General features: G+C 39.5%; 1 protein-coding gene across 1 annotated transcript in view; it reads right to left on the bottom strand.

The window, feature by feature from the left end:
- Nucleotides 1-27,510, bottom strand: part of C8H1orf87 (chromosome 8 C1orf87 homolog) — an 80,512-nt gene that overhangs the window by 6,395 nt on the left and 46,607 nt on the right. The window contains 4 exon segments of the mRNA XM_029946026.1: nucleotides 790-1,003; nucleotides 3,717-3,796; nucleotides 11,895-11,959; nucleotides 25,830-25,927. Coding sequence (XP_029801886.1) covers nucleotides 790-1,003; nucleotides 3,717-3,796; nucleotides 11,895-11,959; nucleotides 25,830-25,927 — 457 coding nt within the window.

The raw sequence follows: 27,510 nt of genomic DNA, 5'->3' as shown, positions 1-27,510 counted from the left end.
TTAAAAAAGATTTAAAAAGTTGAATAGAATTATGCCAGATGCTAGAGCTTAAAAAGGAATAGAGTCTACAGGTGATATTGTGGTAAGTCCCCAAATGAAAAAAATACAGTATATCAAATATGATCATGGTTGCTAAAGAACTCTAGGAAGCCAGATAAAGGCTGGCCTAGATCTGTCTTGGGGAAATCATGGGTGTCTCATTGAAGTAAAGTCTGAGTTCTAACATAAAATATGTTTGGGCATGAGCTAGCCAGGTGGATAAGATGAGGAGTTGGCAGGAGGTAGGGTAGGAAGAAGAGAGGCAGACAGCTCAGACTGTCCGGGCATAGGGTTAGAAAAGGAGCAGCCCCAGGAGAAAGCATGGCATGTTTGAGGAAGATGGGCACTTCATTGTGACAGGGTGGGACATGCTGAGAGACTAACGCGTTGAAAGAGAAGAGACTGGTCAGGTGGGCAGAACCAGCTTTTGCCTTGCTAAGGAGTTTGGAGTTCAGCCTGTCAGTGGGCATGCTAAAGATTTCAGTCAGGAGTTTACAAGATTGGATTGTGGGTTAGACTCCAGTAGCGGAATGGAGGAGGATCAAAGACACAAAGAAAATGTAAACAAACCGGTGGGTGATTCATGTCTGATTCTGATTCATCTTTGTATTTCCCGCTTGTGGCCCCAGTGTCAGTGCACATGGTTTCTATACAAACTGTATTTGGTAAAGAGTGAAAGAGAAGGCGGTGTCCATTTCCAGACTAGAACACAAATAGAAAGGTGTGTCAGCTGTAAGCTTCCCACTTCACCTGTATTATTCAGGTCACACAGGTAGAGGGTGTTTTCCAGCTTTCTGAACCTGTCAATCCATGTCTCAGATTCTTCAGACTCATTCCTGTTTTTCACCATTGGAGTCATGGAAGGCTGTGAGATTGGTCTGACCTTCAAAGCCTTCAGGGGACTTTAGGGGGCTGAAATCTCAGCAGGAGGGCTTTCTGGTTGCAGCTCCTCTTCAGGAATTTTCTACCAAAACAACACAGGCATCTCACTGGCAATACATTTACCACAAAGAGCTCCTCCAGTCTCTTGGCGAAAGAGGAGGCCACACAGTTAGCAAGATTTATTGCAAGGCCTGGCTTTGTAAAGCCAGAGGATGTGTTTCAAATCCTCAGTGTGATAGGATCATATCTGCCAATTCTTGCTGGATATAAACTACTTTGTTGAGTGGTGTATGTGTGTGTGTGTGTGTGTGTGTGTGTGTGTGTGTGTGTGTGTGTGTGTGTTTTAAGAAAAGGGTGAAATCATGACTTTTATTTAGTTTGCATTTCTGCTTTACACAAAACAAAGGTTTTTGTAACTGAGTCTTCATAATATTCTACTCTGTTTTATACTAGCAGGATATACAAGGGATGGGCTTCAGGCAACGCTTTTTATAATTTCTTTGTGGGAAAACCTCTGCAACATGAGTGTGAGATTGTTGACAAAAAGTGATTAAAACAACACTGATATGATCTCAGTCTCCTGGGCTCCTTTTAACAAAGAATAAAGCACCTCTGTGGTCTGTCTGTCCTATTCACTTAACAAAGGAAGCTGCAGTCTGGAAAATAGAAGCAACTAGCTAAGATCAGACAGTCAATGGTCAACACAAAACTAGAAGGAGTGTGCAGAGATCATGTCCAGCTCATTGCGGTGGTCTAACCCTGTGTCCCGCACAAAAATCGAGATGCTTTTAGAACAAGTAGACACATGAGTCCCTGCCCTGCCATGTAAACCATGCTGTCACTCACTATGAAGAGAGCGAGTGGACATTTATTGTTTGATTTGTCCAACCCCACTTTTCCAGGAATTGCCCATCTTGTCTATTTATATGGTTGTGGAGAGAATTGCCATGTATCTACATACATGGTGTAGGACTGGGCATCTCATGCAAAATGGGCCAATAAACACATTGCCTGATAAAAATCAATGTTAAGAAACAGCTGAAAGTTATTTTCATAAAATAAATAAATAGGATTCTACTTTTTAGAGTGTTGGACCACTTTAGAAACCTGATGAACACTTTAGATCATCTTAATCTACCCAGCTAAACACACCTTTGGTTAAAGTCTGGTAGATGATTGTAGAGAATTCAAAGAGGTTGTTGGATCGGAGAAACTGATTTAAAATAACTTTGTATTTCTTCAGATAGTTCAACAGCCTCTTTGACCACTAAAGGCAGGGAAAGGGGGGATTTTTATGGACCTGAATTAGGCTCAACTAAATAAATAAGGAAGGAAGGAAGTGAGAAAGTAAGTAAGTAACACATCCTATACGGTTTCAGTCCGATGCTATCAGAATAAAGTCCAGGTTCTTTACTTGGCACATAAGACCATCAAAATTCTTGTCCTTGCTTATCTTCTCTCAGCCCTGTGGATGCATCTTTTTCTTTCATCTTTTTCCAGCCACGTAAACCCAGAAAAAAATGAAGCTGTATAATGCCTTTATGTTTTATACATACTATTCCCTCTGTTGTAAAAACCCTTTTTACCACTCATGCCTTGATTGGTAGGACTTCTACACATCCTTCAAGACCCAACTCCTATTTCACTTCTTGTAGGAAGTCTTCCCCAAAGCTCCAGGCAGATGGAAGGATAATTCTTTGTAGCCCCTTTATCCATCCCAGCTCTTATTCCAGGATATTGTGACTGCTACAGTATCTCTTTTCTCTACTAGGGATCTAGAGCTGGGCATGTGACGTAGTCATTGGTGGATCGTTAAGGTCTTGTTAGTGGCTGGCACATACTTGGGTCTAAAGACATGTTTACTGAATGAATAAGGGAACAAATAAACAATTTTCTCTGGGAAACTAGGAAATTTGCTTTACCAAACTTCTGCTTCAGTTTCACTCTCTAAAAAGTGGGGCAGTGAATGCTGCTTATACAGGAATGTGAGAAGAATCAGTTATTGCAGAGATGCAGCAAAATCCTCAAACAAGAGGCAAAATAAAAGAGCAAAGTATATTTTTTATAATCTTATTCACAACAGACTTAACACTCAAGGAGAAAAGCATTTGCTGTTGTTTCTTGCGTGGCAAGAGGCTTGCCAAAATGGATACTATTTTCTAAAATATTTCAAAGTGTGAAGTGCATGAAGAGGCCTCCCGTCATTTTAAGATGAATTATGTTCTAATCCGGGCATTTAAAAAATAACAACAACAGAAAAACTCAGGCTGTTTTTCAATTCTGTCTGCATCTTCCTTTGGCTAAGTGCTGGGAATATTAAAGCGGATTTTAACTGCTTGCCAAATTTTTTTTTTTTAAATCAAAGAGTCCATTACATTTTAAAATATGATGTCTGGGGAAAAGGTCACCCTCAGTTTCTGGAAGCTGGACTTAAGATGTTAAAATAGGTCTCACAACCATCTTTTATTTTGATGGCAGCTGGGGGACTGGTCACAGGCTTTGGAAGGACACCTGTATCCACGCTCAAGTCCAGTTTCTTGGGGCAGATGGCAGGTCCATCACCTCATGTTGAGAGAGATCTGCGTGCGTCCCAGATGGGACAGAACTGACCCACACTCTCAGAGTTCTTCCTCCCTTCTCTGTTGGAGGAGAGTCTCAAAGTCAAAGATAGCCTTACATCAAGGTTTTGGGTGGAAATCAAAAACCCAGAAGGGAGGGCCCCACCTAGCATCAGAGAATAGAAGGCCAAGGATCGTTGAAGACCTTTCCCATGCTCTGTGTAGCCAGGTGCATACCATATGTTCTGTTTTGCCTTGAGACACCTTAGGAACTTCAGCCTGTGTTGTAGTGGCAGAGGTTTCTTTTGCTTTCTTTCCTGGACAAGAAAGAAAACACAGAAGGGGTTAGTTTGGCCTCTTCGTTTTAGTACATACGCATATCTACACAGGCAAAGAGAATGTTGATGCTCTGTTACATGGTTGGTGCTGTGTTGGGTCTAGGGATCCGCTAGTAGATAAAAGAGATCTGGAGCTCACAAAAGGGAAGTAGACGCTAAAAAGCTGCTCAAAGTTATTATTTAGTTACAAACTACCAGAAACACAACAAAGGAAAGTGTGGAAATATGTGAACATTTATTGAAGTAGTGGTGGGAGTGGTGGAGGATCGGAGGAGGCTCCTTGGAAGAAGGTACACTTAAACTGGGGGCCTGAGGGATGAATAGGAATTTCCAGGTAACAGAGAGGCTGGCAGTGATGCTGAACAGAGGCTCCAGATAAGCAGAGACAACAGCCTATAGAGCTGCCCTGAGTCAGGAGGAAGTTTACAGTTTGGAGAGTGGCAAGGGACCTCCTTCCATGGTTCTGCCTCTTTACAGAAGGCAGGAATTTCTGCCCCTCGCTCCATGCAGGTGTATGTCTGAAGGATCAGATAAAACCTTTGTCTCCCTTGCTCCTTTCAGTGTTCAGAGGTGCTGTACAGGAAGAGGTTTGGACATCATCCCTAACCCAGGAGGTTCTACTCCCCAGATATTACTTGTGTGGGCTACTGCCTTCTGAATCACTGGCTGCTTCCATCACACTGGGTGACTTATTTTTTATAAATCCATGCAACGACCACACAGTACACATTTCTGGGAACTTCAGCTTCAACATTTAGTGCATTACTCAACTATGCCATTAACAAATGCATATTGTCCCTGAGTTGGGTCTCACTACTGTCAATAAAAATAGTTTAATCAATACATTTTGTAGAAAGGTGGAGAGTGGAGGTTCTGGGCTCCAGAGCCAGATGCCTTGGGTTAGAGTCCGGCTCCTGTTTCTATCCACTGTGTGACCCTGGGCAGGTTACTTGTCATCACTGTGTCTCAGTCTCCACTTCCGTAAAAGCTGGATAGTGCTGTCCAGGGATTATTATGAAGAGTTAACGGACTAGAAACTTTAAAGCAAACACCTGGCACATAGCAAGGGCTCAATAAATGTTAACTAACAGTGGCACCTGCGTAAAGATGCTCATGTAAAGTAACTTGCACATCAGATTAAAAATCCTTTTGTTATACCATCGAGCCATTATACCTCTTCTCCTTCAGTCTCTTGATGAGGATAAGGTGACTTCATAATGTCTGAAGCTACAGCACCCAGCATTAGAATAAGTACTGAGTACGGGAGGAGAGATTTTTTTTCGCTTCATTTTTTATCACCCCCTACCCTCCCCCGCCCGTATCTAACCCAGATGCTAGAGTAAGACTTAATAGAGGCTTAATGAGAATCATGACAGCCAGTTAAGGCACCCCTTTTGAGGCAGATCTGATTTAATCTGCTGAAAACTTGCCATGGGAACCCATCATCACCTAGTAGCACTGGCCCCTGCTTGTTGCGCCCAGTGTGTGGAAGAAAAGCTTTCTGCTTACTGTCAGTGAGAAAAGGTTCCAATTACTCTGAATGATCAAGTGTGAGAGTGAAAAGGATTCTGGAAGCAGTGTGTAGCATAAAGGCAGCAAGATAAACTTTGGTGTCAGACCTGAGTGCTAAACCTGATGGTTCCCTTGACCAGCTGCAAGCTTTCAGATCCTAACGTCAGTTGTGAAAAGGGCATGATACCTCCAGTCTGCTATAATATTGTGGTGATTAAAAAAAGGTTACTGAGAGAAAATACTTAGCACAGGGAAGATGTTCAGTGCAAGGTATTATTATGTTATTGTGTTATCATTATTATATGATCTTAAGCAAATTTCATTTCTCCAGAAAAGGAGACTTAGCATTAATTATGATGTGCCAAGCATTTTTCTGGGCACTGTTCACATACATTATCCCTTTCAGCATAAGAGCTAGAACCTAGCCTTTGTCCTAGACCAACTTCTGTCCGGTGTCCGCACTTCTCAAAGTTACATTAGGAGAAAATACGTGCTAGTGTCCCTGGTCTCTCTTAAGCTTCCCTTTCTCCCTTCTAATACCTGTGAGCATATAAAGAGGTAATGGTTTGCACATGTAAAAATGGTTGGAGAAACCTGAGGCAGAACTAATTTTTTTTTTTCCTACCACAGCAGGAAGGATAAATAATAACCATCTGTCTAGTCTGCCAGTTGATGATTTGGACTGGAGGAAATAAGCCAAGCTGGCTGCTAGAGATTTCCAGGTGTTGGAAGGACCAGGTTTTATAGGGCTTCCAGTGGGTTCTGATCGCCACACAGCCAGCCCTCTCCGTCCCCCCTCCCCCACTGATGACTTGAAATCAGTGGTCTTTGGCACTGGCTGCTAATTTGCTACCATCCAGGGAGCTTTAAAAACTACCAGTGTCTGGGTGGCACTCCAGACCAATTAAGTCAGAATCTTGAGGGGTGAGAACCCAGGTCAGAACGTCTAAAGAATTCCCTAGGTAATTCTAAAGTGAAGCCACAGGAGAAAACAACTGATTTAAATAAAGACTTCTGGCCTCCTCGGACCTAGGGAATGAAATTTTTATGAGAAGAAAACTAATATATCTCAAGTATCTAAATATATACCAGACATTTCTCATGCGTTTTTTTTAAATTAATCGAAAAAATAACCTTGTGAGGTAGAAATTGTCTTCATTTTACCAATGAGGAGACTGAGGCAACACAAGGTTCAGTTTCTTGCTTAAGACAGCAGAGGTAGGCTTAGGTCTGGGATTCTGATTCATTCACTCATTCAACAACCATCGTTACATGCTGACTGTGGTACAACAATGAACAAGACAGAATCTTCTCAGGGAGTGTGCATTCCAGTGGTGAGGGCACACAGATAGATATGTAGAATAACGTCAAGTAGTGATAAGTGCTAGAAACACAACTGCAGCCAATTATGGGACTGGGAAGTCTTGGCAGTTGCTATGTTAGGGAGGGAATGCACCAAAGGCCTCTCGAGCTGATATTCAAATAGAGCCCTGAGAAACAAGGCACAAAGGCATGCAAATGTCTGCAGAAAGAGCATTTCCTGAGAAAGCGATCATAAAGTCAAAGGTCACAAGAGAGGGAGGAATGTTTGGTGCATTCTGGCAATCCCACTGAGAGGAGAGCCTCATTGAGGCAGGATGAAGAAGGAAGAGAGGTCGGTTAAGTACTAACAGAGCTGAAGGGCCTCATGGGCCATGCAGGTGACTGGAATTTACTATTATTGTTTTGGCTTCCATCATTCATTTCTTCCCTGGTGATTGTCCTCTTCATTATCGCCTTTCAGTGACAGCAATCATATTTTGGTTTGTGGACACCACTCTTCTCCCCATCCTAGTGCTGTGGTTTGGTAAGAATGACACCCCCCCACCCCTACCCCAGTTCCAACTCCAAGCTTGGTCTCTGGTTGGTTGAAGACTCTCATGGTTAACCTAATCGTAGTCTTGGTTCAGAGGTGGACATAAAAATCTAATCTAAGCATCTGAGACTAGAAGAGACATCCACTACAGTTTCTCAGCTAGTAAAATTCCTCTGTGAAGGATGGGCAGAAAGAGTGAGTGCTGTTAAAGTGATGACCATAGCTGTGAAAGCTATTTTGTGCCTGCAGAAGAAGTGCCTGGAGGATTGGGGCTCCACCAGGTAGAGCCTAACAATGGTGGCAGCACCATGTACGACAGAGCAGAGAGCCAGAAAGAAGCCAGAGCCTGGATTTTATCATTTAAATGACTAGATCAAACCATGCCTATGGTTCTTGCTGCTGTCAGACTTGTTATTTAGATAAACCAAACCTCTGTATTATCTCAGCCGAGTTGGCTTTTCTGTTTCTTCTATATAAATAGTTCTAAGTAGGGATGACTACGATTATTTTTTTTTCCATAATGAAAGGGAGACAAAACTCTTAGTCATTTTCCTGTGTTGAGTGATAGGTCTTCAAGAGATGTTTGAGAGGATCAATGAACCTTTGAGGCTACTGTCATTCCCCCCATCGGCAGCCTTGCTATATCCCTGCTCTGTGATTTCTGCTTTTTCTTCCTCATCCTCACTCACAGGCTCCACAGTGAAAAAATTCAACTTGGATATACTTCATTTTTATGAAATACTATTGTAGACCTCAGTCCATAGCTTGTTTGGAGGGGTCTAAGCACGTCTGTATTTGTTTTCATGGGAGTTCACAGCATTTTTTGGATCTGTGGCTTGAGGTCTGGAAAGTTCTCAGTCATAATTTCTTCCAATAGTGCTTCAGCTCTATTCTCTTCCTCCTATCTTTCTGTGACTTCATTACATATATACTGGATATGTTTGCTACTTCCTATGTATCCTAAACTTTTTTGTACATTCTATCCTTTCTCCTTCATGCTTCAATATGGATATTTCCTACCTAACTATATTCCCGTTCACTCATCCTCTCTTCAGCTATGCCCACCTGTCTGTTCAACTCATCTGCAGAGTTTTTAAAATTTAGGTTTTATATTTTTTACTTCTAGATATTCCATATGATTCCTTTTATAGATTTATTTGCTAAAATTCTCCATCTTATCCATTTTCTTATATATATTAATTACAGTTATTTGAAAGTCCATTTCTGTTTTGTATCCTTCCTGATTATTTATAATTGAATTTGGAAATTTTATATGAATAATTCTAAATATTTTATATGATGTTAACTTCTCCCAAGGTTTTTTTTCTCCTTTCTATATGATATTCAATTTGAATTCCAAATAATAACTCCCAGAGAAATACTGTTTTGTCTTTTATCTAGTCTTTAGGTTGATCTTGCCAATAGGTTTGGTCTTGCTGTAAACTAGTCCATTCTATATTTTAGCATAAGTCATAGATACTAAGTATTTATGTGATAATCATGGGTACATTATAAAACACGTTCATAGAATTCTTGTGGGTCAAAATGAGGTAAAGTTTGTGATATGAGGCACTATATATAAAAATGAATCATTTTAATAGGTTATCATAGAACTTTTGAATGAAAACACGCCCCAGAATGAGAAAAGTCACAAATTTTCACACTCAAAATGAGTAGCTGCCTTTAGTTTCTTACAATGTAACTTCTTTCATAACACTCACCTGTGGACCTAGAAAACTGGCAGATAAAAGGCCCCCCTGAGAGTAAGAGCACTTGCCAGCATCGCTCTAGCAATACAGAATGGGAAGAGATCAGGCATTAAGTTTCTAAGCCAGCAACAGGCCATGACAACACCAATGCAACAACAGCATTGCTGCAGTCCCTTCACTCTGCAGAGTGCAATATTTCCCAAAACCTTTTGTCAGACTCACACTTAACCTCATCAGAGCAGTAGGGCAGGTTTTTATTTCCTTCAAATTTTCGGTTCTTTTTACAGATGAGATAAATGGGTCCAAGAGAAGTAAAATAAGTGTTCCAATATAAGGTGATTATTTAGTTGTAAAAGTGTGACTTCAACCCGTATTTTTATACAGTTTTCTATGCCACATGTCTCCCCAAATTCTTATGTTGAAACCCTAAACCCTTGTTCCTCAGAATGTGACTGTATTTGGATACAGGCCATTTAAAGAGATGATTTAGTCCAATTGAAGCCATTACATTGAGGATAACATCTAGCTTGTATTCTTATAAGACCACAAATTTGGGCACATACAGAAACACCAGGGATGTGCATGCACAGAGAAAAGACCATGTGAGGATGTAGGTGAGAAAGAGGCCATCTGCAAGCCAAAGAGAGGGGCCTCAAAGCAACCAAGCTTGCCGACACTGTGACTCTAAACTTTTAGTCTCTAGAACTGTGAGAAAATAAATGTCTATTGTTTAACTAATGCGTCAAATGGCCCGGCTTATATTAGAGAAGGAGTGAGTGTTCGGTTTAAATATTTGTTGTTGAGGGGTGTCTGGGTGGCTCAGGTGGTTAAGTATCCTACTTTGGCTTAGGTTATATGTCACATTTCAGTTCGCGACTTCAAGCCCCATACCGGGCTCTGTGCTGACAGCTCAGAGCCTGTAGCCTGCTTCAGATTCTGTGTCTCCCTCTCTCTGTCCTTCCCTGCTCATACTCTTTCTGTCTCTCTGTCAAAAATAACCTTTAAAAATTTTAAAATATTTGTTGTTGTATTATCTTTTGATGTAGTTGTTTTGTCTTTTCAACAAAGGTGAGTTCTCTGAAATTACAGACCTCACCATGAAAAGTGAACCCTGACTTGATAGCACCCTATTGTCTTCTAGCACATCCCTTCTGTCTCTCTTTTCTGTAATGCGGGGCTGAGGATCTACGACTACATTTCCTAGATTCCCTGGCCCACTGGCCTTAGGCTGAATTCCAGCAATGTCAGACACTTGGAGGGAGATTGGAATTTGAGTAGAGTAGGAGTACTCACTTGTTGTTTTTGGAGTTTGTTATTATCTGTCCAGCATCAGGGGAGAGCTACTGCTATACTACTTTTCAACATTCTCAGTACTAATTGTATGTGGAAACTCAAAATTCAGATTAACAGCTACAGCACATCCCTTTCGGTGGGCCCAGTATTGACCACATGGTGCTCTGTCACACATCCAAGCACCAGCCTCATTTGTAAAGGACTGAGCTTCAAACTATGTGGCATTCCAAGAACCAGCTGTGTGGCACCTCCTTCAAAATTCTTTCTTTAGCTGCTTGGCATAATCTTGGAGATCCTAGAGTCAGCTATGTAGGAGTACTAGCCAAGATTCTGCTAATAGCTCGCGTTATCTGTGTTCCTTCAGCCCTCGGGATGATAGCTGCTTTCTATAGCTACTAATACCTGGGTTCCCTCTGCTGTCAATTCATGCTTTGAATTGTGTCTCCTAACACTGGTACCCATTAATGTGGTCTTATTTGGAAATGAAGTCTTTTTTATGTAATCAAGTTAAGGTGATGTCATTCTGGATTAGGGAGAGCCCTAAATCCAATGAACAGTGATGTCTTTATCTGGAAAAGGAGAGGGGGATACAGACATAGAGACATGAGAGAGACTGAGAGGGCAAAAACAGAGGCGGAGAGTGGAATTAAGCAACCAGAAGTCAAGCCATGCCTGGAGCTACCAGAAGCAGGAAGAGGTAAGGAAGGATTCTTTCCAAGTGCTTTCAGCATGTGCCTACTGACACCTTGGTTTGAGACTTCTCGTCTCCAGAACTGTGAGAGAGTAGATTTCTGTTATTATAAGCCCCCTAGTTTGTGCTACTGTGTTATGGCAGCCCTAGGGACACTCACACACCATCCACTTTTTGCTCTTTGAATCTTCTAATGCTTGTGTGGTGAACCCCCAGTCCCTTCAAGCTTTTGGTACCTTGTATTTTGATCGAAAAGGTAATTAGTAAATGGTTGATGGATGTAGTAAATAAAGAAATCGCAACAGCAGATTAATATCAATGCATATTTTTTCACCTGTCATATTTAAAACTTGCTAATTGCTAAATATTTTGCCCAAATTAATTTTTATAATTTCACTTAATAATATGTCTTGGAAATCTTCCTGTATCAAGGCCAGCCATGTTGTTTTACAGCTGCATAGTTTTATCAACTGCATATACTGTAATTTAATTAAATTGTCCTTGGAAGGATTTTTCATTATTCCCATTCTTATTTTTCATTAAAAATGTTTTTTTGTTTCCATTTTTTGAAGCATTTACCAAAAAATCTTGCAAGAGGCTTTATTTTATTTATTTATTTATTTATTTATTTATTTATTTATTTATTTTGTGAGATACCAGTAGGATAAACACCTATCTGAGGGATTCCTAGATCTAAGGGACTGTGCATCTGGAATTCTAATAAATAATGTCAACTTCTTCTATAAGTGTGCTGCATTCATCTTAAAGGGCTATTACGAGAGAATGTTTCATGATGTAATAGAACTTGAAAGATTATGCCCTTCATGATATAACTGGCCTAAAAGAATAAGCAGTGAGGCAATTCTGACTCTTATTGTTTCTTTGCTGGTGAGCCATTTACATTTCTGGGAGCAGTGAGACGAAACCCAACAAGCAAACCACTGCAGTGAAGCTGCAGAGTCAAGAGGAGCTCTGGGAAATGGGAGGTCTGTCAGAGAACAAAATAACCCATCTCACCTATAGGCAAATCATGTGGCAAATCGGAGGAAGCTTTACTCAACAGTTCAACAAAATTCTGCCATCTGTGCAAGAAAATAAAAAAAACATAGTATTGGTGATCAATGTAGAAGCTCTGGAAGAATGTGCAATAAAGGTTAGAGTTTATATTGAGGGTGACATTGGGGAGCCTTTTGATACCTGTATTGTTCACAGTGTAATTCAGGACACAGAAACTACTTCAGTTGTTTCTACCAGAAAGGGCTTTAATATGGGGAAATTAGGTGCTCACAAAATCATTGCAGGGCTCAGTAGAATGGAGGTTGGCATCTGCTGTTCGGCTCAGGATCAGCTTTAGCAGGTGTAGTCCCAAGACCAGTGAACTGCAGGAAATTCTGACTGATGTCTCAGTAGCCCCTGACTATGAGGTTGGTAACTAGGCAGTACAAAGTCCATTTTGGCCGCTGGAAAAACTGATGCCTGTCAGGGTCTGGAGTTGCTACTACTGCAGAAAATAAATACTTAAAATGTCCCTCCCTGCCCCTTTGCCTTTCAAATCTCATGCAGTTGCATTTCACGGATGGAACTTAAATCAATTCCAGAACTTTGGTGTCAAATGTTCTTTTGTAGTCTTCCCAAGAATGGGAAGTATTGCAATACAAGGAAAAACATAGGAGGGGTTAGACATGGGTGCTGGGTGTGAATAGACAATGTTTAGTGAGATCTCCAAGCAGAAACTGCATTAAGCAATATGTGTGCATGTGATAGAGAGTCACTTAAGACTTGTAGGTACTTTGGAACACTTTGGTAGTGAAAATCACATGCATTTGCTTGCCTAACATCCACCCTCCATTTATCTTTTCTGCGGTGATAGACTAGAGTCAAGGTCCCATAGCCTACCCTAGCCAATGTCGTGACTCACCTTGTCTAATTAATCTCTATTTATTTATCACTTTCTCCATTCATCCCTCCCTACCTTCCTCCTCTCTTCCATTCTGTCTCTGTCTCTTTCATTAATTTTTGGTTCTGGGAGAGTCTGGATGGTTCAGTTGGTTAAATGTCCTACTCTTGATTTTGGTTTGGTCATGATCTTATGGTTGTGAGATTGAGCGCCATGTTGGGCTTTGTGCTGGGCATGGAGCCTGCTTAAGATTTTCTCTCTTCCTCTCCCTCTGCCCCTGTTCATTCACTCTTTCCTTTTCTATCTCTCTCTCTCAAGAAAAATTAGGGTTCTCGTTATTCCCAAACTTTAATTTTCCCCCAGTTTTTTGCATAACTCCATATCCTTTTTTTAATAGTTTATTTTCAAATTGGTTTCCATAATACACCCAGTGCTTCTCCCCACAAGTGGCCCCCACCATGACCATCACCCCCTTCTCTCCATCCCCCTCCCCCTTCAGTGCATGGTTCGTTTTCAGTATTCAATAGTCTTTCATGATTTGTGTCCGTCACTCTCCCCAGCTCTCTTTCCCCCTCCTCTCCCTATGGTCCTCTGTTAGGATTCTCCTCTTAGACCTATGAGTGCAAATATATGGTATCTGTTCTTCTCCACCTGACTTATTTCGCTTAGCATGTCACTCTCAAGGTCCATCCACTTTGCTACAAATGGCCAGATTTCATTCTTTCTCATTGCCATGTAGTACTCCGTTATACATATATACCACATCTTCTTGATCCATTCATCAGGTGATGAACATTTAGGCTCTTTCCTTAATTTGGCTATTGTAGAAAGTGCCACTATGAACATTGGGGTACATATGCTCCTATGCATCAGCACTTCTGTATCCTTTGGGTAAATCCCTAGCAGTGCTATTGCTAGGTCATAGGGGAGTTCTATTGATAGTTTTTTGAGGAGCCTCTACACTGTTTTCCAGAGCAGCTGCGCCAGTTTACATTCCCACCAACAGTGTAAGAGGGTGCCCGTTTCTCCACATCCTCGCCAGCATCTATAGTTTCTTGATTTGTTCATTTTAGCAACTCCGATCGGTGTGAGGTGGTATCTCAGTGTCGTTTTGATTTGTATTTCCCTTATGATGAGTGACACTGAGCATTGTTTCATGTGCCTGTAGGCCATCTGGATGTCCTCTTTGGAGAAGTGTCTGTTCAGGTCTTCTTCCCATTTCTTCACTGTATTATTCATTTTTCATGTACTCCATATCCTTTTGAAATATTTCTTTTTGCGGGGCGCCTGGGTGGCTCAGTCGGTTAAGCCTCCGACTTCGGCTCAGGTCAGATCTCACGTTCGCGTGTTCAAGCCCCGCATCAGGCTCTGTGCTGACAGCTAGCTCAGAGCCTGGAGCCTGCTTCTGGTTCTGTGTCTCCTTCTCTCTCTGCCCCTCCCCCTCTCATGCTCTGTCTCTCTATCAAAAATAAATAAAACATTAAAAAAATTAAAAAAAAAAGAAATATTTCTTTTTGCTTATGTTTGCAAAAGGCAGTTTCAGTTGCTAGCCACCAGACTGTACTTGATAAGAATTTTTATCTCTTCCTTGTCCATCAGAAGTCAAGCAAATGTAAAGAGCAAGTTGTGAGAAATAGAAGCCCTGAATTTTCTAGAAGAGGTCTAATGTCATGTGATAATAAAATAAAAATGATTCATTAGACACATAACTGATTTGTTTTTCTCATATCTCATAAAACTTATACATGTCATCGCAAATCAGAAAATTTATTTAGTTGGTATAGAAAATGTAGCTTCTGGACCTTCCTGTCACTTGGGGCACAAGAATAGAAAGGCATAGGTATGCAGCACCACAATTCCAGATAAGCTGATGACTATATCAACTGCTGAAGTGCTAGACAAGGAAAAGAAAGCCGGAGAAGCAGCATTCTTGAGAATTGTATATAATCATGCAAAGATCTGATATTAGCACAGATCTGAAAGTGAATGACAATAAAAGAAACCCCTGTCTTCTATGCTCGCTAGGAGGGCCAGGCTTATGCCTACTGCCTCTTCTGCCTCTTTGGCATCTTCTGACCCTTTGAAAAACAGCCACAACACTACAACAAATCCTAGCTCCACTGATGTTTCCACACGATCCAACATTATTTTTCAGAGCTATTAGGAGTTATCAAATATGAGATAAGGCATCTGGATCAATGGTACCAGAAGCTCTCCTGCCCCTTCTTGAATAGCACTAATAGTAAGGGGAGGAGACTGTGAGAAAATTTTATAAGTATTGAAACGGGACACTGCCTGATTTAAATGGTGTATGGGATTTATGCGACCAATGAAAACCTTAGGTTCCTTCTAATAAAATATTTTTTTCTTCCATAGTCTTTCCATTTCCCTGAAACCTTCAAAGAGCCATTGACAATTTAAATGTGCGAATGGGTTCCAGTTACCCTTATACATACTATAATTCTAATCACAGAGGCAGGTGTGAAATTCCCAAGGCAGAGTCAGAGAGATCAGGACTGAACAACACGGTATGTGAGCTCGTTTCTAGATTCAGGCAGATCTGAGTTCAACTTCTGACTTCCACTGTATTTATTAAGTTCAAATGGCTTTTAGTTAGTGCTCTGAGTACTTTGTGTGGATTATCTCATTTAATTTAGACCACTGTCTTATGAAACATGTGAGTTGCCCAAGGACACACTGATCCGTGGGGTAGCTAGAATTTAAACTCGGCTCTTTGACTCCACATCCTGCATTCTTAACCATTGTATGCTATGGCCTTTACACGTGAATGTAATATAATTTGGTTTCAGTTACATTTTTTTTTCTCCTTGTGAATCCCATGAACACAGCACCAGTGTCTTCTGGTATTTATTATTGCAGAAGTTTGAGGTCAGTCTGATTTGGGTTTATTTAAAATTAATTTTTTCCTATATTTGCTTTGGTTTAGTTTTCTTTTGTTTTTGGCCTACATCCTTAAATAATTTTCTTTGTCTCTGGAAACACAAAACTTTTGTCAGAATAGAATGGATACATTTTTTTTCTTAATTTAGCTTAGTCATACTGAATCCTTTCAATCTGTACACAGCTTTTTTCTTTTGTCCCATCTCTGTGAAGTTTCTTCAGCTGCGGCTTTTGTTGTTAGTTCATGTTCAGTTTTTCTAGTTTCTTCTTCCATGATGCCAAGGCCTCTTAGGTTTAATTTCTTTTCTTATTCGTCTATGTCTACTCTCTTCTCTCATTTTCTTTTCTGTTTTTCTTTTCTAATTTTGTGGAAACCTCTCAAGTTTGACATTATGTATTAGATTTTTCTCTAGTGTTAATTTTACTTTTTATTGATTCTTTTTTTTTGTAAATAATATTTTATTGGAACACAGCCACAGCCATTTGTCATGCATTGTTTGTGGCTGCCTTCAGACTATAGTGACATAGCTGAGTAGCAGAAATAGACTCTAGACCCACAAAGCCTAAAACATTTGCTATCTGGCCTTTTATAGAGAAGGTTTGCTGACCTAAAGATGTAATACAAATATCTTAATATCATCAAATATCCAGCAATATTCAGATTTCCTTGAATGTCTCATATTTTTATTGACATATAATTGATATGTAACATTCTATTAGTTTCAGGTGAATAGCAATGATTCAATATATGTATATATAGAGAAATGATCACAGTTAGCCTAGTTAATGTATATCAACACAAACAGTTACAATCTTGATTACCTTTTTTAAATATGTTTATTTTTGAGAGAGAGACAGAGACAGTGCGCAAGTAGGGGAGGGGGAGAGGGAGAGAGAGGTAGAAACAGAATCCAAAACAGCTCCAGGCTCTGAGCTGTCAGGACAGAGCCCAACCTAGAGCTTGAACCCACCAACCATGAGATCATGACCTGAGCCAAAGTCAGACACTTACCCAACTGAGCCACCCAGGCACTCCAATCCTGGTTACTTCTTAATATGGCTGTGGACGTTTCAGATTCCTTGAAAGTGCACATGTTTTACCAATTTCTTTCTAATTTCTTCTGTTCACGTGAGTGCTTTTCTAAATTTCATTTTAATAAGCTTTTAGTCTCATTATACTTATTATTTTCCAATTGGTTTCAATAGAGGACATGACTCAATACAGCCTACAGAGAACACCAATGGTTCTCTAAATGTTTTCTAGTGTTTAGAGTAAATCATTTCCAAAAGTTTGCTGCTATTTGGAGTCTACCATATTGCCATTACCTGTGCATGGTCTGCAGAGTTTTTAAAAATTAGACCTCATATTTGGGGGTTTCTCTTTATTCACTGTCAAATGAGGAACTGTTCACATTCTGCACAACCCAGTAGATGAGTTGAATAGTTTTCCCTTGGCCCTATTCACTGCTCATTTAACCTTGCAGTCAAGGAATGAGTGACAACCCTCACTGATGCCTTGTGGCCCTTGGTTGAGACCAAGGGCGTGTATGTAATAATCAACACACTCAGCATTTACAACTACCAGGGATCTCCCTCTCTCTGCTCCAACCCACATGACTTTAATGCCAGGAATTATGCATCAACAGATGCAGACTTTCTGCTCTGTCCTTCCCGGGAGTTGTGCCTTCTGCATAGGTACAGGAAAGCAGTCTATGAGGAAGTGTACATGTGTGTATCCTTGGGTGGGGGAAAAAGGGCAGGAGTACCCTGGCAGCTATAGAAAGCACTGCCTGTATCGTTTTGTAGTTGGTGGGGACTTGGGCCTCCAAATCAAGGGGAAGTCTGGTGAAGGGACAAGGGATCCTGTGTCTGTTGAACTTCTCACAGGTAGGCAAGGCAAAGTATGGGCGCCAACTCACTGATTTTCCAAGATTCCATTTACTTGTAGTTGGTGGAGATTACTTCTAAATTTTGACACTAGAGTGCTTATTAGTTTTTGCTACTGGTGGATTTTTTTCTTTTTTTGGCACCTTTTTTATTCAATTGGAATTTTAATCATAGATTGTTAAGTGGATGACATTTTATATAATAAGTCTTATATATCAAGAAAATGTAAACAAAAGCCTAAACACACCAAACATACAAAACATGGGCTATTTTATAGAAACACCCTTATAATCTTGATGAAGTTAATTAGAGATGACATGTTTCTTTGTGAGCTCCATACAGGCTTAAAGCAAAAGTGTGCTGGTGCTGACTTCCCAATCCCATTACCTTTCTGCACCTTGTGAAATGTACGCTCCAGCTGAAACCAAGTTCTCCAGGCTTGATATGCTTTTGCTTGCTTCTTTTTCTTGACACATACTGATTTTCCCTCTGAGACACTCTTCTCCTCCTTTCCTCTCATTAGCCCCTACATGTTCCCCGCCAGGCTCAGCTGCGATGTAGTATAGAATAGCGCAAAGGTGCCACCTCTTCTCAGACAGCTAGATTCATAAGTTAAGTCGTGATCTGAAACATTTGATCCATTAGAGCCATGCCCTGAAGGATCCTATACTCTTCTCCTGCAGCTGAAACGGTACAAGATATGCTAGAAGGAGGAGGTAGGTAGGCTGTCACAACAAAATGCTGTAGACTAGGGGACTTAAACCACAGATATTTATTTTCTACAGTTTGGGAGGCAAGAAGTCCAAAATCAAGGTGTCAGCAGGTTTGACTTCTTCTGAGGCTCCTGTCCTTAGCTTGGAGGTGGCCGCTTTCTCTCTGTGTCCTCACATGGCCTTTTCTCTGTGTTAGCCCATCCTCCATGTCTCTGTTTCCAAATTTCCCCTTCTTGTAAGGATACCAGTCAGATCTGATTAGGGTCCACCCTAATAGCCTCATTTTGTTTAATGCAATTGCCTCTTTAAAGGCTTTCTCTCCAAACATAGGCATAGTATAAGATTCTGGAGGTTAGAGCTTCAACATATGAATTTGGGGAGATGCAATTCAGTCTATAATAGGAAACAAAAATTCAAAGAAGCCCAACTTTTGGGACAATTTGCTTATAGTATCTGAACCTCTCAGTTTACTCATCTGTGATGTGGGTATAAAAACATAACTCATGGGGGTGATGGGAGTATAAAATGAGATAAGCCTTGCAAAGTATCTGCCCCATGCCTGCGTCACATTAAGTGCCACGTGCATCGATCCCTTACACTCTCAAGTCAGGAGTTTATTTTGGTTGTTATTTATGTTATTTAATTCAGTGACTGGGATGCTCATTCCACTCCACCATCTTCCTTTGTTTTCACCTTCTTGATCATAGATGCTATGTCGCATTCTTCTTGCCTTCCAGTTAACTGTGAGAAGCACAGCCCTTCTCTGATCCATGGGCAATAAATTCTCAATTCCATACAAAAGAATTCTTTTTACATTTGACAGACGAGGAAATTAAGGTTAAGAGAAATTAGTTACTTGTCCAAGTGCATTTCAGAGCAAGGATTTCTATCTAGGCAACCCATATGCTTCCACAGCTCATGCTGTGTTCCCTTAGGGACAGAGACTGAGGGGTAGAGGAAGTGCTATGCCAGGGAGGAGAAGCTACCTCAAGCCCTGGGCTTCTTTGGATCATACCTTCCTCTGGAACTTAAGAGCTTTTGTGTCTGTATCTCATCCCTCTCCTGGGTCTTAGGAGAGACGACAGGAGATACTGAGCTCCTCAAATCTAGCCTATGCTTAGCACCAAGTCCAAGGGTGGAGCCGGCCACAAAACACAGCCAGTTTGCCTAAATCCTCTGTGCTTAGCCACTATCTATAAGCTTCTGAGTTTCCTAGACTTGTTAGGAGGGTCAGCATAGCGAATTAAGAGTGAAGACTTTGAAGCTGGAGAGCCTGCATTTGACTCAGCCTTATTGATGAATTTGTTTACCAGTTACCTATTGGTTTAGCCTCTCTTTACCTTATTTATTCTTTTGAAAATAATAGTACCTACCTCATGGAGCATTCACAAGGATTAAAAGAGTTAATATTTGTAAAGCACTTAGAGCATTGCCTGGAATATAGTAAGCCCCTATGTAAATGTTGGCTGTTAATAGTAATAGGAATTATATTATTGAAAATTATTATTATTATTCTCACCCCATATGGATATTGACTTCTGCAAGAGAAGACTGGAATCAATGGACTCTTAAAAGACAGGTCTGGTTTCCGAGACCCAGCCGATGGGCAGGTCCATAACGTGTCTCTAATTGCTCACTCTCTACCAATTTTTCAATTCCCATTTACAAGTAATTGCTGAATCAAACACCTCATGTTTGCTTTATCTCCTAAAATCCTCTGGTTGTTCCTGGGATTATCAAACCGGTCCTTTTCAACCTAATTGCACTCTCCATGATGGGCCAGATGTGTCTGATAAGTCCTGCTCCTGGCTGTGTCGATCGCTCCACTCTATTTACCCGGCTCCTGGAGCAGCTACATTATTTATCCCCTCCCCCAACACAATTTGGCTTGTGTGCCTGTGTTTTAAACAGGGTTTGAAGCATTTAATTTTGCCAATACAATTTTAGGGTATTAGTTTGCCTCCTGTTCTCTCTCTGCCCTCCTTAATTACCACTTATTGCAAAGTCACACAGAAACATTAAATGCTAATTCTGACTTACGTGTTCCTGGCCAAGAATGAGGATAATAATTCCCATCCAACACAACCTGCACTCATTTTATATAAGGGTGATTCAGGGTAGAGATTTGAAATCGTAATCAAGTCTTTCTCAAAATCGCCTTACCCTAGCAGACATTCACTAATGTCTCTGCTAATTGGTAGGCAAATGGCAAAAAACAAAATCTCAGTGTTAAAAAAAAAACATGCAAAAAACAACAACTTTGTAACATCATTCACGAAATTGCTCCTCTCATCAGCTCTTGCAACATGACAGTTTAAGAAGGGAACACAACTCATTTTATTTGGTTAGATGGGGCTAATCCCACATCACCATAATCCCTCCTGATGTTTTATTGATTCTAAAGGACATTTAATCAGGAAGCAGCTCAGCACTAGAATCCTGCTAATTAGCAAGCAGCCACATTCCAAATGGGTTCCCAATTGAACAGCAGATTAATGGACAATATGTACTAAAATAATGATTCGTGCATTCAGCTCCTAAAATGTGTGTCTAAATTGCATCTTTAATCTCTTAAGGATATAGGTTTGCATACAAAGCCCTTAACGGAATGGATTTAATTCAACAGAAGAAGCTTTAGCCAATGACTATTTAAGGATGAAACAGGTTTATCACTTATAAATGCAATTCTTCACTTGTTCTCATGGTTTGATGTCCTTTGAAGGTCAAAGACAGGTGAATAAATAAACCAGTGTGCTTCTCTGATATGCATATAAAAGAGTGGGAAATTGAGAGTATTGATATACATAGCCTAACCTCATTTGCTCCCCATTTACTCTTACTCTCATATCTCTGTTTCCTGTAATCTTGGTTCTGGACCCCAGCTTTTAATCAAGTATATATACTATGTACCAGGTGTAATGTGAACTCTGATACTTGCATTTTCTCCATTTATATTGGTGTCTTTTTAGGATTCCCAATTTTAGCTTACTGGTTTTCAACTTGGCTCTTAATCCACTTTACTGCTTTTGCTGCTTAACCGCCTCCCTCCCCCTTACTCAATCACCCCCAAGACCTTAGAGAAGGGAAACTCTCCTGTCCAAAGCTGGTCTAGTGGAAATTCATTGGCTAGGCTCAACCTCCTCCCATCATTTATTTATCAATTGATGTTCCCATTAACCTTCACACTTCTTTGTTTCTCTGTATTGCTCTTACCATACTGTGATGGTCACACATTCCAGCTTACTTATTGTTTCTCTTCCCCAGTAGAATATAACCTTCAGGGCATCCGGGTGGCTCAGTCAGTTAAGCATCTGACTCTTGATCTTGGCTCAAGTTATGAGGTCATGTTTGTGAGTCTGAGCCCAGTGTGGGGCTCTGTGCTGACAGTATGGAGTCCGCTTAGGATTCTTTCTCTCCCTTTCTCTCTCTGCCCCTCCCCACTCACATCCTCTCTCTCTCTTTCTCTCTCCCTCCTTCCTTCCCTGCTCTCTCTCCCTCTTTCTCTCTCTCTCTCAATAAAAAAAAAAAAGAATATAGCTTCAAGATGGGGGAGACTGTTACATTCATGCTTGTATTCCCAGTGATTAGAGTAGCACTTGGGAAACAGTCATGTTTCTTGCCAGCATGGAGATTATGATCTAGACATTAAGGTAACAAATCACATAAGTAAATGCATAATTACAAATAATGGTAAGTTTCAGGAAAAAAAAATAGCTGAGTGCTACAAGAGAGTATAGCACAAGAAACCAGATTTTGATGAGGTGGTTAGGAATGGCCTTCCTCAATCTGACCATGAGAGGGACTAGTCACAATTTGTGTATCTGTATGCATCCTTGAGACTATTTTGAGATTCTATCCCTTCATTAATTCAGTTCAGTTTCATAAATACTTATTGAATTCTAATATGTGCCCGCCAGTGCTGTAAACACATAGGATACATCAATGAGTAAAACAAAGATTCTGCCTGCCCCCTGGAACTATAGCTTATAGGCTATCAGAGATCGACTGGTAACAATAATAAACATCATACATCACCTAACACATTAGAAGTTGATAAGTGTGTAGAAGAAAGCAGAAGTGTGCAGGTTAAGAGGAAGAGGGAGGAGAGACTACAACTTTAACTAGGGTGGTCAGTGTAGGCCTCACAGACAAGGTGACATTAAAGCAAAAAAAACCCAAAAACATAACACAAACAAATAAAGGTGAGTGAGTTAGCATGAGGATATCTGAGAAGGAACACTTTAAGTAGAGGATACATTCAGACGATAGTTGCTAAGGTGGATGTGAGAACAAGGTAACTCACAGAATGAGCAAAGGAGGTTATAGATGGAGTCAGAGAAGCAATGGCGGAGCAGATCATGTAGAACCCTTTATGAGGACTTTGATGTTGTTTTTCTTTCCTCTGAGTGAAATAAGATTCTCTTGCAGTTGCATGAGCAGAGCAATGATCTAAATTATTTTAGGTTTTAATAGATCACTGGAGCTGCTGTACTGAGGATAAACTAGGGAGAAGGGAGAAGCCCAGTTCAGTTAGGAGGCTATTCTAGTAATACAGGAGAAAGATAACAGTAGCTTGAATGAGGTCCAGTGAAGTAACAATAAAGGTGGTGAGAAGTGACCGGATTCTGGGCATATTCTGAACATAGAGTTGATTTACTAATTAATTTTTGATGTATTCAATATAAAATATGAGAAAAAGAGAACACTTAAAAATTACAGGTATGTTTTCATTTTGATTTTGATTCAGTTCACAATATTTTGTAATTTCCCTTTTTCCTCTTACCATAGGTTGTTTAGTTTCATAATCTTTGGAGATATACAGGATTTTTGTGTTTGCTTTTAATTTATAATTTAATTCTATGTGGTCAGAGAACATATTTGATATGATTTCATCATTTTAAGCTTACTGACATTTGTTTTGTGGCTCAGAGTATGGTATGTTTTTTGCATATTTCATGTATGCTTAAAAAGAATCTGTTTTCTTCTATTGTGTGGAATGTTACATAATTGCTACTTATATCAAACTATTTTATAATTTAGTCCAAAATTTTAATATTATTACTGATTTTCTGCTTGTTCTGTCAATTACTGACAGAGAGGTGTTATATTCTCCAACTATAGTTGTGAATTTGTTTATTTCCCCTTTGAGGTTTTTTTGCTTCATGTTACTTAAAACTATATTATCAAGGACATGGACATTTAGGTTCATTATGTCCTCTTGGTGAGTTGACTTTTTGGTATCCCTTACTTTGGAATGCACTTTGTCTGACATTAATATAACCAATCCAGCTTTGATTTCATTAGAGTTAGCATGGTATATCATTTTCTTCCTTTTACTTTAGTATGTCTTATATGTTTATATTTTAAATGGGCTCCTTGTAGACATCATTTAGTTGAATCTTGCTTTTATAATGGAATCTGAAAATCACTGCCTTTAAATTGGTACATTTGGATCATTCATACTTAATGTAATAATTAATATGTTTGGGTTTAAATCTAACATCTTGATATTTATTTTCCATTTATTTTATTTGTGTCCTTTTCCTCTTTTTTGTCTTTATATTATTTAAATATGCTTGTTTCTATTTTATTTTTTAATTAGCATTTTAACTCATTACATTCTTCCTTCAAACAAAATTATACTACTTAATTTATAGTAAAAGAACCTTATCAAGTACATTTTCATTTCCCTCTCCCAGATTTGTATGCTATTGTCAAATGTTACACTTATGTTATTAATCCCATGGAATAGTCTTCTTATTTAGCCTTAAATAATAAATTATCTTTTAAAGAGTTTTTTAAATAAAAAATGTATTTTTAATTCATCCATACATTTACTATTTCCAGTGCTTTTACTTTTTTGTGTAGATCCAAAATGATCATTTTTCTTCTGCCTGAGGACTTTTTTTAATATTTGTAGTACTGCTCTGATGGTTATGAATTCTCTCATTTCCATCTTTGTTTTAAAGTCTGTTTTATCTGATGTAATTATAGCTACCCAGTTTTCTTTTGGTTCACATTTGCATAGAATGTCTTTTTCCATTCCTTCACTTTCAGTCTGTGTGTTGTCTTTACATCTGAATTGAATCTCTTACAGGCAGTATATAGATATATCTTGTTTCTTTTTATCTATTCAGTTACTCTGTATCTTTTGATTCAAGAATTTAGCCAAAACATGGAAAAAGCCTAGATGTCCATCACCTGGTGATTGGATCAAGAAGATGTGATATATATACACAATGGAGTACTACATGGCAATGAGAAAGAATGAAATATGGCCGTTTGTAGGAAAGTGGATGGGCCTTGAGGGTGTCATGCTAAGCGAAATAAGTCAGGCGAGAAGGACAGAAACCATATATTTGCACTCATAGGTCTGGCAGGAAAGCAGGAGAAACCTGATGAAGGACCAGGGCGAGGGGAAGGGGGAAAGAGAGTTGGGGAGAGAGAGGGATGTAAAACTTGAGAGACTGTTGAATGCTGAAAATGAACTGAGGGTTGAAGGGAAAGGGGGAGGGGGGAAAAGGGGTGGTGGTGATGGAGGAGGGCACTTGTGGGGAAGAGCACTGGGTGTTGTATGGAAACTAATTTGACAGTAAACTATTTAAAAAAAATAAAAAATAAAAAAAAATTAAAAAAAATAAAATTTCCTCAGAAGCTGAAAAAAAAGAATTTAGTCCAGTTACATTTAAAGTAATTATGGATAGGTATGTACTTATTGCCATTTTGTTCATTGTCTTCTGGTTATTTTGTAGTTCTCTGTTCCTTCTTATTCTTTTCCTTTGTGGTTTAATGACTTTCTTAAATGATATACTTAGATTCCTTTCTCATTGTCTTTTGTATATCTACTATAGGTTTTGCTTTGTGTGTACCATGAGGCTTACATATAACAACTTATAATTATAAAAATTTGTTTTAAGTTGACTGGTGGAAATATGAACTATTCCCAACCCTTGTGCAAGATCTATAAAATGTTGTCTCTTTCTTCTGTTTTTTTTTTTTTTTTTCTTTAGGTAGTTTCCTCAAATGGATACGTTAGCCAGGACTCACATGAAGACTGAAGAGCAACTCTTTAGAAATCTCCAGAGATAAATCTTTGGATCTCTCTTCTTCACTACTCTGTACTGTGCTTTCTAGCCTTTTTGGCCTTCTTGAACTCTAAACACCATTTCTTTAACTGAAGAAGAATCTGGGTTCTGATTTCCTCTTCTTGTTCAGTAAGCTTAGCTTACTTTATTTATTTTTCTTTCTTCAGGAATTGCTGTTCTGTGCTGCCTGGTGCCAAATATCTGAAAACTATTGTTTCATATATTTTGTCCTGTTTTTTAGTTGTCTATGATGGAATCGTAAATCTGATTCTTGATGGTCTATAATGGTTGGAACTTTAAGTTTCCTGCTTTGTCTTTCTATGACCAAAAGCCTCTCTCCTTAATATAAGCGAACATTCCTTAACTGTCTTCGAGTGAAATTGATAGCTTCTAAACTTCTAAACTTCTAAAGACAGACTTCAGTATTTGGTACCCTAATAAAGGACTATGTGAATAAAAATCAACTTACTTTATTTCACCATGGTAACCTAATCCTTGATGGTTTAGCAATGTTTCCAGAAAACTCAAAGTCAGATATAATCCATGCTTTCCACATATAACCCTGACCTGCAGAGTAAGAAATAATTTGGGGGTTTATTATAATGAAATTAAGATCTGAATTTCCCTCCCATAATTAGAACCAATATTATTTTGACAAAGAACTAATACCCAGGAATGCATTATCCCATCAGGATATCACTCAGGACAAGAACATCCAACTGAATGAGCACTGGGTGATTATGGAATTATTCAATTCCTGTATTGTTCACCTGGTACTAAGAGGCTACTATGTTAAATATACTGTAATAAAATTGTTAAATATTAAAATAAAAAAATAGCAAATTTGTATTAGGTTGGTGCAGAGATATTGTTATGGAACCTGGTCTGGAGCACCCAGCAGAAGAACCAAGCGACACTCGGAGATCTTGGAAGGGAGGAGGTTTATTTTACACAGGTGGGCTCAGCAGAGATCAGTCTCCAGAGGTCTGAGCCCAGAGAGTAAGCAGAGGGAACAATTTATAGTCTGTTACTTCCACTTCCTCCTTAGTAGTAATTTGGCGTGACAAGCAGGGTGGGAAGAAGAACCTGGAAGGGGAGTCTTCTGTCAGGGACTGAAATTCCCCTATCCATCCTGTCAGTCGTCTTATAACAGATTTTTTCCTATCAGTACTGTTCATTATTCAGAAGACATTGGACTTTGAAAAGTTAAACTTTTGTCAGCAATGGAATGGGTGGTTAAGGCCTAGAAATTATATATACTTTTATATAGGTAAGTTGCAACATTTTTTTGTATATCTCCTTTGATTTATAAAGCAAGCTTAATATATTAGCATGGTCAATATTGCTATCTGCATGTCATATATGATAAAACCAAGACTTAGACTAAGTCACTGCCTTGATGTTACATAGCTAATAAATGATGGAACTTAATCTAGAAACCAGATGCCAAATACATTTCTGTTGGATGAATTAATAAAGTGTCATTGTAGTTTCCCACGTACTTAATATTTTCTAAGTCTAGCTGACAAATCAGTTCAGTTCTCAGGTTGGTGAGTGGATGACACTTAGATTCAAACAGGTCAGACTTTAGGGGTAGGATAGCATGTGTGTTTAGCATAATGTTTAAACATAGATTTGGGGATGAAACAGGACTCATTTTGGACACCAGATCTGCTGTCTGTGATCTGTGTGACCTTCTATGCCCAGTGTTTCATCTACTAAATAAGGCTCGTACATGAGCCTTACATGAGGTTTACATGAGAAAATAAGCAATTAAAATAGTGCCTGGCTTCTAGTTAGGCTTTTGATTAATATTTGTTGAAATGAAAAGAAGGAAGGGAGGAGAGAGAATGAGGAGAAAAAAGGGAGAGGAGAGGAAGAAAGGAAAGAAAGGACAGAGGGATTAGAGGAGAGGAGAGAAGGGAGAGAGAAGACAAGGAGAAAGAAGGGAAGGAGGGAAGGAAGGTCAGAAGGGAGGGAGGAAGGGAAGGGCAAAGAAAAAGAGATGTCTAACTTAGTGTTTGGATTAAATAGTAGTTGCTATTACTACTTTGAGAGGAAGTTCAGTATAGTGACTGTATTAAGCATGTTTCTTACCCTGATGATTTGACGTTGTGGGCCTTGTAGACCACGGACTGATTGTGCCCCCC

This window comes from Suricata suricatta, chromosome 8 (assembly GCF_006229205.1).
Source record: "Suricata suricatta isolate VVHF042 chromosome 8, meerkat_22Aug2017_6uvM2_HiC, whole genome shotgun sequence".
Classification (NCBI taxonomy): Eukaryota; Metazoa; Chordata; class Mammalia; order Carnivora; family Herpestidae; genus Suricata; species Suricata suricatta.
This window is presented reverse-complemented; position numbering and strand designations above follow the sequence as displayed.